Here is an 11,005-nt window from a genome sequence, read left to right on the forward strand (position 1 = left end):
GTCAGTCCCAATCTCCTAATTTATCCCTCCCCCTCCCTTCCGCCCTGGTAACCACAAGTTTGTTTTTTATATCTGTGACTCTATTTCTGAACCTTTTTCTATATTAATATATTTTGAGTGTTTGTTGTAAACAGCATAGAGCTAGATTTTTTTTAAAAAACTCACTGACTTTAAAAATGAGTCCATATACATTTATTGTGGTTAGCAATGTATTTAGATTTATAAAGTCTACCTCTTATTTTGGACAATTTATCCAACCTTTTCTATGTTTCTTGCCTTATTTTGAAATAATTATTTTTCATCTTCTATTTCCTACTTCTAGTTTGGAAGTTATATACCTTATTTCTTTTCTATAAGTGGTTATTTTAGAAAAATTTCAAATGCATTCTTAAATTATCAACGTTTACAGTTACTGTCTTTACATTTGTCTCCAAATTATCACTACCCACCTTAGTTTCTAGGCTGAGTTCTGTCTTTTAATGTATAAGAGGTTGTTATGTGGTACTGTTAATGTTTGTCTAACTGTACCATGTAATTATCACTTCCAGTTCTTTTTATTTCTTCCTGCATCTCAGCCCTTCCACTGAGGTCACTTTCCTTCTGCCTAACGTAGTGTGAATTAGACAGCAAGCCTATGTGACGACCCACTTGGGGTTGATAAAGCCTGACATGAGGTTTATTTCTCCCTTCTACTCAGCAGAGTTCCCTGCGGGGGGTTTGGGGGTAGGAGCTGACTTTATCTCTTTCTTGTACTGATCGTGGAGCACTTTGGGGGCCCATCCTAGAGTTTTCTGTCTGACGCTCATCCTGGGGTGTCCTCATCTTTCTGTCTCCTAAGGCTCCTACAAGCCACACGTACAATTGCAGGGTGGTGCCAGTGCCTCACGATGGGCTTCGCCTTCGGTTCTTGTCCCTGTACGTGGCTCCACATCTCCAGTTTGCCATCCTCTGGAAATGCTAACATTAAATGTCACTTCTGTGTTTTCCGTGATCCACTGTTACTTAGATATGTGATAAGCGGGGTTTAAAAATGAACAAACATGTCCGAAGAGTTCTCATCACAAGGAAGAAATATTTTTCCTTTTTCTTTTATTTTGTATCTGTATGAGGTGATGGATATTCACTAAACTTATTTTGCTAATTACTGTAATTGAAATCATTGATGTAAATCAAATCATTATGCTGTACACCTTAAACTTATACAGTGCTATATGTCAATTATATCTTAATAAAACTGGAAGAAAAAAATAAAGCAGTTTAAAAATTTTTTTAAATAAAAATGAACAAACAAGAAAAGATGTAGAGAAGTCTCTTTCCTGTCTCCTTCCCTGGTCCACGTAATTCCCACCTCCATCCAACCTCCTTCTAGAAAATACTGCCAGTGCCTGCAAGGCCAGAGCTGCTTCTTACTTACTGGATGTTAGAGACGTTTCATTTCAACATATGAGGGACTTCCTTACTCTTGCCCTTTTAATGGGTGGTGGCATGAAATCCCATTATCCAGATGAAACATCTATTTGACCCATTCCCTTTGGGGTACCTGAAGTCTATTCCAAATCTTTTGCTGTCACATGTCTCCATCTCTTTATCCAAAACCCTTTGGGCCAGAGGTGGTTTGAAATGTGGAAGTTTGGGGATTTTTTTCAGAAGGGCCACATGGTACATAATCCATTTACTGACTTGAACTGTCACAGAATCGTGGATAATGCCCCGCCCAGTCAATATATAAAATCCTATAGCAAACTGAATGAATGTTCACAGTAAGTGGAATAAATGAAGATTACGAGTAGCCTCGTGCTAGAGAGATCAAGGAAAGAAGTTACGAAAAAATATGTTATTTTTGGAGGTTTTTGGATTGGAAAATTGTGGGTCAGGATGTCAGCCTGAAGAAACAACACAGTAATAAAAAACCCTTTTTGTACATATATTGTTTTACAAGCCAGTAAAAAATATTGGGTTGGCCAAAAATTTCGTTCGGGTTTTTCTGGACCATGGAAAAGCCCGAACGAACTTTTTGGCCAACCAAATATCTGTGGGGTACGTTCCTAGCAGAGTAATTTCTGGGTAAAAGGGTGAATGAATTTTTAGTTTTGATGTATGTGGGCATGCTTCTGTCCAGGTGGACCGTGGCAACTTGTGCTACCCACGTGTGAGGGTTCTGTTTCTTCACGTGCTCAACACACAAGCTCAATAATAAGTGTATGGATTTTTTTTTTCTGGATTTAGAGTTGAAAAATTATCTCATTGTAATTATAATTATAACCATCTCATTAGAGTATTAATTTGTATTTTTCTTTTTATGAGGGAAATTTGTTATTTCTATATGTCCTAAATACCCTTTAAAAACAATGTTTTATAACCAATAAGAACTACTAGCAAGGTTTACTGAAAAGACTGACATAATACATTTAGAATAAAAAAAAAAGTAAGACTTCTGCAGAGTTTGATCCATGTTTGAAGAAGGAATCAGTCAGTTAGGGCTGCTGATGGTGGTTTGACCTGAGGCCACGGACCCTCTTTGTGGTCTGCACATTTCTTGAAAAAAGAAAGGAGACAAAGTATGCAATTGTATTGTGTCTGTTTTACTTATTTTAGACTTTAATAGATAGAATGAATAGCATGAAAATAGAAACCCCAAGCAAAAACGTTTGCTAAACTGGAGGATTTTAACTCTGAATCTGTGTTTCCTGTGACAGCTCGCCCCGCTTTTGTAATCCAACCCCAGAACACGGAGGTGCTAGTGGGGGAAAGTGTGACCCTGGAGTGCAGCGCCACGGGCCACCCCCCGCCGAGGATCACCTGGACCAGAGGCGACCGGACCCCCGTGCCCGCTGACCCGCGGGTGAGCGTCACGGCGTCCGGCGGCCTCTACATCCAGAACGTGGTGCAGGAGGACAGTGGCGAGTACACCTGCTTCGCCTCCAACACCGTGGACGGCATCCACGCCACGGCTTTCATCATCGTCCAAGGTGAGAGCCGTCCACGTGGAGGCCCCCTGCGCCCCGCAGCCTCCCTGGCTCGCCCTCGAGCCAGCCCCTCTGCGGGCTCCGCCTGCTCTTTCAGTCCCGGCACCTGCTTCATCCTCTCCCGTCACATCTGACCTTCGGTGGGACTCGGTGATACGTTTATTTTCCACGTGCAGGCTTTAGGTGGTCAGAGCTTTATTCTGTGTGTTCCCCACACGAATGTGGGTATGCGTGCCAATTCACCGAGGCCTGCGTGTACGGAATCAGTATGTCTCGCACACGTCTTGGAATTTCCTTAGGGTCAATTTTTGGACATAGGGTCTGAGAATATGTATAGTTTTAAGACTTAATGCTGTGTGTTTCCAAATTCCTTAATTGACTCTGTAATGAGTTTATTAGTTTTCAAATAAATTGCCAAGCGGGACTTTGGTTAAGAAGCGCTGGGACAACACGGAAGTGTGAAGTGCAGAGAATGAGTTCTTTCCTTCTCCTCTGTCCCCACCAATTCCTCTGTCCCCAGCGGAAGCCACGTCACTAAAAGTTGGTCCTTAACCCGTCCTCTGGCCCGTTCTTTGCACGTATGATCATGCAGTCATGTCACTGGTTTTACCTTTTTGATGGTGGTGGTTGCTTTTATAAAAATGGAACTATATTGCATATATTATCCTGTAATTTTTTTCACCCAGTAATAATAAAATAACTCCTGTCACTACGCACAGTTGCACTAGATGACATTTTATACCATTTGCAAATACTAGTTTAGGTCGAGGAGTGAGATGAATCTCTTCAAGTCAGGCCCCTTCCCGGAGCTGCAGTAGGCCGTTACCTGTGTTCTGTGTTGTAGCCTCAGTGCTGTTAAAGTAAGAGCCTTCTGCACACTTGCCAGTGTGTTGCTGAGAAGCACCCAGCGTCTGGTATTCTTCCTTTTCACTTTCCGGCATCTTCCTCTGCTCGCGATGCTGCACCCACAGTCGGGGTCCTGGTAGGACTCTGAGGGCGGGCGGTGTGCCTTCCTCCGGGGAAGGAAAACGGCGTTTTCACCCAAAGCTGTCTCCTAAATGTTGCGTTTCCAACGTCTTTCCCTCCGGAAGCGCTTCCTCAGTTCACGGTGACGCCCCAGGACAGAGCTGTCATCGAGGGTCAGACAGTTGAGTTCCACTGCGAGGCGAAGGGCTACCCACAGCCGGTCATCGCCTGGACGAAAGGAGGTGAGGTGTCGGGCAGGACGGTGACCCACTCCCTCTGTCCTTCCCTTCCTGGGACTCTGACCCCCCGGGCAGGCCGGCGCTGACTGAACCCAACGTGACTCAGAGCTGCGGGCACGTCCGGTCATGGGCCACCCCCCGGTCACGGGCCACCCCCTCACACACAGGACAGGAGACCTGTCCGCGCCTAGGACCTGGATGTCAGGCCCATCTCCTCCCGAGTAGTCTGGGTCCTGCCTTCAGTGTGCACTGAATTAGCCTCTTGAGCAGATTTACTAGTGTGCAGATAGAACTTTCTAGAAACTGGTGGTAGAATATATGTACTGTATATATGACTTTCTCATTTGAATTCCCAGAGTTCTCTTGCTGCTCCCCAAGAGGTGTTGTGACTTGATCACGTTAATTCCTTGGGTGGGACCCCAGCCGATTTCTCCAGCTGGGAAGCTGCTGGGCACACGATGTGGGGAAGGCCCAGCCCGTCACCCCGGGGGGTGGGTGACAGCAGCCTGGCCGGGAAGGCTGCGGAGAGGCAGGTGCCAACCTTGGTAGACCATCAGGGTCTGCCCCGGCATCGAGGGGGTGACTAGCCCTGGACCAATGGGCACCACCATCCCTTCCGCCCCTGAGGGGCCATTTCCAGGGATCCTGGGAGCAACCTGGACGAGAGGAGAGCTCCATGTTTTCGGGAGGAGAGGCTCATCCCTACTTGGGGAGCTGCTTGTCTTTAAACAACACCAGCCCCATCCCCTTCCCAGCCCGCGACCCCTTCCCATCCCTCGTCCCCTTTCCATCCCCCATCCCTCTATGCCCAGCCTGGGACCGGCCTCTCCCTGTCTCCGAGTCTGCATACCACCCTGGCTCTTGTTTACTTAACCCTCGACCCCATGGTCCCTGCCCCTTGCTCCTTCTCTGGAGAGTCTTGGCGGGGGCAGGGTCTGTGTGCTATTTGTCCCTGAACTGTCGCACACGCACAGGTGTGTGACAAAGGCCAGGACGGTGACTCCAGGCCAGATCTGGGGAAGACAAGCTCTGCGACCCCTTTGTCCCTCAGTTAGGGTTCTGCCTGACCCTGAGGCTCCCGTCTCCCACCTCGAAGGCCAGGCTCGTGTCCACGTATCCCTGTCACTGAGAGTGCATCCCCACTTTGCAGGGAGCCAGCTGTCGGTGGACAGACGGCACCTGGTCCTGTCGTCAGGGACCCTTCGGATCTCGGACGTCGCCCTGCACGACCAGGGCCAGTATGAGTGCCAGGCCGTCAACATCATCGGCTCCCAGAGGGTCACCGCGCACCTGACAGTCCAGCCCCGAGGTAGGCAGTGGTCCCGCACCCCTCCCTGCGATGGACTGTCCCCCGGACTCTCATCCCGAGGCCGTAGTCGTAGCCCGTCTCTCCCACGTCGGCAGTGAGGACACTGCTGCCTGTGGGACACTGGCACGGCCGGCTCCTCACAGTAAAGCAGGTCACGTTATGTCACTGTGTCATCCCTGCCTTCCCTGGGGGTGGGCGAGGTGGCTCCGGACCCAGCAGCAGCGGCTGACCTAGGAACAGGCCCCCATGTCCTCTTGGACGTGAGGTTCTGCCTCCTGCTGGCCCCGGGTCCCTGTTGAGAGCCGGGAGAGGAAGGCAGGAGAGGTGATGACCTGGGGGGTGGGCGCGGAGGGGGGCTGCCTGCAGAGGGTCCCCGGGGGTTGGGGCCTGGGTCTGCTCCGGCGGATGGGCTCTGGGTCTGCCCTCCGGTGCCGAGCAGGCAGGACAGTGGGCGGCCCGTGGGTGAGGTCATCAGCCGGTCCCCTGCTTCCTCCCATCACCAGCTCTTGGTTGTGGGGCGGGGGGGCTTGGACTTGGCAGCCCCAGGCCGCCCCGAGCAGACCGGAGCCGTGCGGACAGACCAGATGCTGCCGCGCAGGTGGAGGGTGGCAGCCCTGGACCGTCCCTCGGTCCCGTCCGGCTCCTTCGCTCCGGCAGCTGTGGCGGGAGCGCTCCGTGCCCTGGGCCTGCCCGGACCCAAGGCGGGGCCTCTGCTCGCCTGAAGCTTTGGGGACAAATCAGGAGTCTCCCGGGTTCTCCACGTGTGTCAGCCCGTGTCCCTTGCCTTGCAGTCACCCCGGTGTTCACCAGCATCCCCAGTGACACGACGGTGGAGGTGGGCAGCAGCGTGCAGCTGCCCTGCAGCTCTCAGGGGGAGCCTGAGCCCGCTATCACCTGGAACAAGGTAAGCGCTGCGGCGTGTGGCTGGGGGCAGCTGCCCCTGCCCGCTGCTTCTCCAGACCCCCCGTAGCTGGAAGGCAGCCGTGTTGTAAACAAAATGAGACAAACTTTGGACAAGCTCCTTTACGAGTCCTTCTTGGTGACAAAAGCAAAGAGAACCCTTTTGTTAGATCCTTGGTCCCGTAATCACTAGAGAAGGTTTCCTGTTGCTTCATTTCTCTGTGCTGTTCTTATTAAGCCCAGTAAAGAAATGAATGTCAGTGTGTCATGGCAGGCAAGTGTTTTAATATGAAACTTGTCCCTGGCGGTCGTGCCGTGGTTCCCCGGGAGGGAAGTGCGGGTCCTCAGGCCCTGGAGCCGCGGCCTCGCCGGGCGCGGCTCAGGCATCCTGGTTTCTCCCGCGCCAGGTGCCCCTGCTCTGCACCATCCACCCCAGTACGCGTCCCACGAAGGTTGCCTTCTGTGCCCACGCCCCGGCACGCGCACCCCAGAGATCCAGGGAAGTCCCCCAGAGTGAGGGCTTGGGCTTTTCTGGGTCTTTTGCAAGCAGGTAGGAGAAGTTCATCCCCTTGAATCTGCTTCGGGCGAGTCCCTCCCAGCGTCGGCGGGTCTCAGCACAGCCAGCGTGATGGATCTGTTAGTGAGGTCCTGACAGGTGGCGCCCCTCTCCAGGGTAAACGCCTCTGCTCCTTAGTCTGACCCCGCTATTTCTTCCATTGATCTTGCTCCAGGACGGGGTTCAGGTGACAGAAAGCGGGAAATTTCACATTAGCCCCGAGGGATTCCTGACCATCCACGACGTGGGGCCTGCGGACGCCGGCCGCTACGAGTGCTCGGCCCGGAACACGATCGGCCAGGCGGCGGTCAGCATGGTGCTCAGCGTGAATGGTGAGCTCGCGGCACTGACGCCCCACGCGCGGCCGGAGGCGACCGAGGGAAGCAGGGAGCCTGGGGGCTCGGGCGTTATCAGAAGACAGCGCGTCCCAACTTGGCAGGGCGGTGGGCGGGGCCCTGCTGCTCTAGGCTCTGCAGGCCGATGTGGTCGTGCCCTTGGAGATCTTTCCTCGCTCTGGGTTTCGTGGTTGGTTTAGTGGTCACCCAAACCCCCTCATATTCTACAGCATGTAATTTACAGTCACCATTTGGCAAAGCACAGACGTAGTTACTGCTGTGAAAGAATCCCGGCCCCTTCACTCTGTTTTCTCTCTGTTCCGGGCGTGCGTGGCCTTGTGCGGTCCTGGCGTGTATTAAGTCTTCATTTTAAGCCCCCAGATAATCAAGGCCCTTTCCCTTCCCTGGATCTGGTTGGTGGCCCTGGAGCCAGGCGGACCCCGGCTCTGTGCCGGCCTGCAGAGGTCACCCAGGGCATCCCCTCCAGCCCCACCATCTGGTCCGTCCCGGTGTTACCTCCGTCTTCCTAACACTCTCCATGTGTTCTGGGCCAACAGGGTAAAATGCACAGCCTGTAGCTTTGCGTAAGGTCTTTTTTAAAAAATATTTATTTATTTGGTTGTTCTGGGTCTTAGTTGCAGCTCGCGGGCTCCTTAGTTGCGGCATGCGAACCCTCAGTTGCAGCATGCGTATGGGATCTAGTTCCCTGACGAGGGACTGAACCCGGGCCCCCTGCATTGGGAGTGTGGAGTCTTAACCACCGCACCACCAGGGAAGTCCCTGCGTAAAGTCTTACAGTTCGACCCAGACCTGCACTTTGTCTCCAGCTCTATCTGTGCCCCCCTTTCACCTCCCGGCCCCCAGCACAGAAAGCCTGAGTTCCCGGGTGACAGAGCCTCCACACCCGGGCCCCGCCTCTGGACGATCCCCCAGTTCCACCCGCAGGAAACAACCTCCACCTGCATGTGCGTTCCTGCCTTTTCCACCTTAATCACCTAATCTGCCTTCTCCGAGGGCTGGTGAGCCTCAGACTTGCCTGGGTGTGGTTAATTTATATGCCGACCCCTCCCACCCCATACTCCACACTCCCTGCACGGTGCCTGGAGCCTGTGGGCACCTGCAGACAACAGTACAGGCAAAACTGGAAACCTTTTTTTTGAGGGGGGGAAATGTCAAATGACCTTATTTTCCCATTATATTAGAGTGTGAAGTGATTATAAATTAAATCGGTGAATCTCCTGACTTAAAAACAGTGTTTTTTTCAATTAATGTTTATTTTTATACTTGAAAAATAAGGTTACTTTAACATGAATTAGTTATACATGAAGTTTAAAAATAATCTCCCACCCATAATCCCACTCCCCAAAAATAACCACCCTGAACATTTTAGTGAATTTCCATTACCCTTTTTTTAAGGCATATAAATAAGTGTTTTTGGATTATTTTTCTGTGACCATTGCTTGAAGAAAAACAAAGTCAGTTTAAATCATTGGTAGTAATGAAATATTAGGGTAATAAAATTATGTAAGATTGTTCTGTCCATTTGTCTTAACACGTGGCATAAAAATATTAGCTTCTAAAAATTAGTAAATTGGGGCTCTGTTTGAGATCGGTGTCAGGAGGGCATCTGTCCCAGTCTGGAGTGGTGTGTATCCCAGAACCAAGTGAAGGCAACATTTCAATAAGGACATTTTCAACCGTGTCAGATTTTCCAGAAGGGTTGAGTATTTTGAAGGAAAAGGATACCGTTTATTAAAATGCGTGTTGTTGGTGACCTGGCATGAGACATTTTGAAAAATAAAGATAAAAGATTGATTGGAACAAGGTTATTTTATTTAGCAAACTCTAGACGCTAGAAAAATGTCAATATTAAGTAAAAAAGGAATGAAAAGAGGAAAGTAGAAAGGGAGCCATAGCTTCATAGATGTCAGGTTTAGCCGAGTGTGCCTGAGTGTGCGTGAACATATGTGCATGTATGTACAGTTATGTGTGTGCATATGCGGTCATGTATGTGTGTGCACATGTCGTGTGTGTGTGTGTGTGCCCACACACGCACACATGTTGGGTGTAAGGATGTCTGATCCTTCCTTGAGGGGATAGAGTGAAGGGAGAGCAGAGTCTCGGGAGGGTGAGTGGGCTGAGATCCAGCACCCAGGCAGGTTGGCCTTTGATGGGAGGAACACACAGAATCCACTGGAAGTTACAGCACCACACTCTCCGCCCAGCAGGGCAGCTGCTCCGGTGGGCCTGAGTCAACGCCTCCCCTACTGGGCGATGCTTTGGTAGAAGAACTTCAGTGTTTTAAGTTACAACTACCTTGTCGTTTTATGGGGTATCCCAGGATCTTAAAAATTAAGTGTCTGCAACTTCCATACAGTTTGAAAACAGCTTTTCATAGAATTTGTGATGAAATAACTTAAGGTTTGGTGTGGAAAGTAGAAATAACATTGGAGAAAAGTATGCCTCAGTCTAAATGACATAGAGTCTAGACATTTTTCTCTGACTCACTTGCGTGCACGTTTTCCGGTGACACGCGACCTCGCGTTTCCTAGTTCCCGATGTCAGTAGGAACGGGGACCCGTTTGTAGCCACGTCCATTGTTGAAGCAATCGCGACGGTGGACAGAGCCATAAACTCCACGCGGACGCACTTGTTTGACAGGTATTTGCAGAGGCGGGCGGGGCTTCAGAGGGTGATTCTCATACGCAGTTTTCACCTGTTTGATGGGAATAAAACACTGTTTTAATTTGAAAATCATAAACAGTGTTGGTGTTAACTTTGCTGGGGGTTAAGATAACAGAAAGATACTCCTTTCCAAGTAGAAACTGAACTATGATTCACAAATAGAACATTTAAAAAAAAATTCGACTCGTTATTTTGGCTTGTTACTCAATGATTTGGCAAAAACAAAATATTTCATAAGCCCTTCGTGCATTTGTCCATCTTGGCAATTCCAAAGTGTTTTTTCAGCATTTGAACTGAAATAGTATATTGGTGGTTTTTTCTATTGATGTAATTAATTATTTGTTTTTAGTGTCTTTTGGTTTTGTTCGTTTGTTTTGTTGCCTTCCGCTTGGGATAAGTAAGGTACGGTACCTTGTGTCTGTAGAAACGTAGCCACAGAAATATTTAAGAGCAATAATTCTCCTTTGGGCACGAGTGACCTTTGTTCTCAGTCATCTGTTCCGTTCTTCCCTTTTCTTCCCAAACACCCGCTAGCCGACCCCGCTCTCCCAATGACCTGCTGGCCTTGTTCCGGTACCCGCGGGACCCCTACACTGTGGAGCAGGCCCGGGCCGGGGAGATATTCGAGCGGGCGCTGCAGCTGATTCAGGAGCACGTGCAGCACGGCCTGATGGTGGACCTGAACGGAACGAGTCAGTACCCGGGCGGGGTCCACACCCCGCAGACCCCTTCCCCGTGACGACGTCCAGCCTGTCGGGCCCGGGGTCTGTGATGATGGTGGTCACGTGCGGGTTGCCCTGAGCTGGGACAGTCCTGTGGCTCCCCAGGTCCGATGGGAGACCCGGTGGTGACCTGACATGTGCTCAGCAGGGTGGTCGTGCTGTCCTGGCCCCCGGGCTCTGACCATCGGGGCCTCTGGACAAAGGAGAGCCCCTCGGAGGCCGTGGGTCCGGGCTGGGGCTGTTAGAGAGGACGTTGATGGAGCCGCAGCAGCTGCTGCGCAGACGGTGAGGGTGAAGCCACCCCCTCCTCTGCCCGCGGCGGGGGCC

The 11,005-nt window shown here is 50.7% G+C and overlaps 1 protein-coding gene across 4 annotated transcripts in view; it reads left to right on the forward strand.

The window, feature by feature from the left end:
• PXDN (peroxidasin) overlaps positions 1-11,005 on the forward strand; it is a 66,888-nt gene that overhangs the window by 41,967 nt on the left and 13,916 nt on the right. For all 4 annotated transcript variants that reach the window (XR_005022337.1, XR_005022338.1, XM_036872505.1 and 1 more), the window contains 7 exons: positions 2,697-2,969; positions 4,058-4,174; positions 5,322-5,480; positions 6,272-6,384; positions 7,112-7,268; positions 9,824-9,932; positions 10,491-10,648. Coding sequence is in view for 2 of the 4 variants with exons in the window: in XM_036872505.1 (XP_036728400.1) it covers positions 2,697-2,969; positions 4,058-4,174; positions 5,322-5,480; positions 6,272-6,384; positions 7,112-7,268; positions 9,824-9,932; positions 10,491-10,648 (1,086 nt within the window). In the remaining 2 variants the exon portion in view is untranslated. The remainder of the gene's footprint in view (positions 1-2,696; positions 2,970-4,057; positions 4,175-5,321; positions 5,481-6,271; positions 6,385-7,111; positions 7,269-9,823; positions 9,933-10,490; positions 10,649-11,005) is intronic.

Source organism: Balaenoptera musculus, chromosome 13 (genome assembly GCF_009873245.2).
Source record: "Balaenoptera musculus isolate JJ_BM4_2016_0621 chromosome 13, mBalMus1.pri.v3, whole genome shotgun sequence".
NCBI lineage: Eukaryota > Metazoa > Chordata > Mammalia > Artiodactyla > Balaenopteridae > Balaenoptera > Balaenoptera musculus.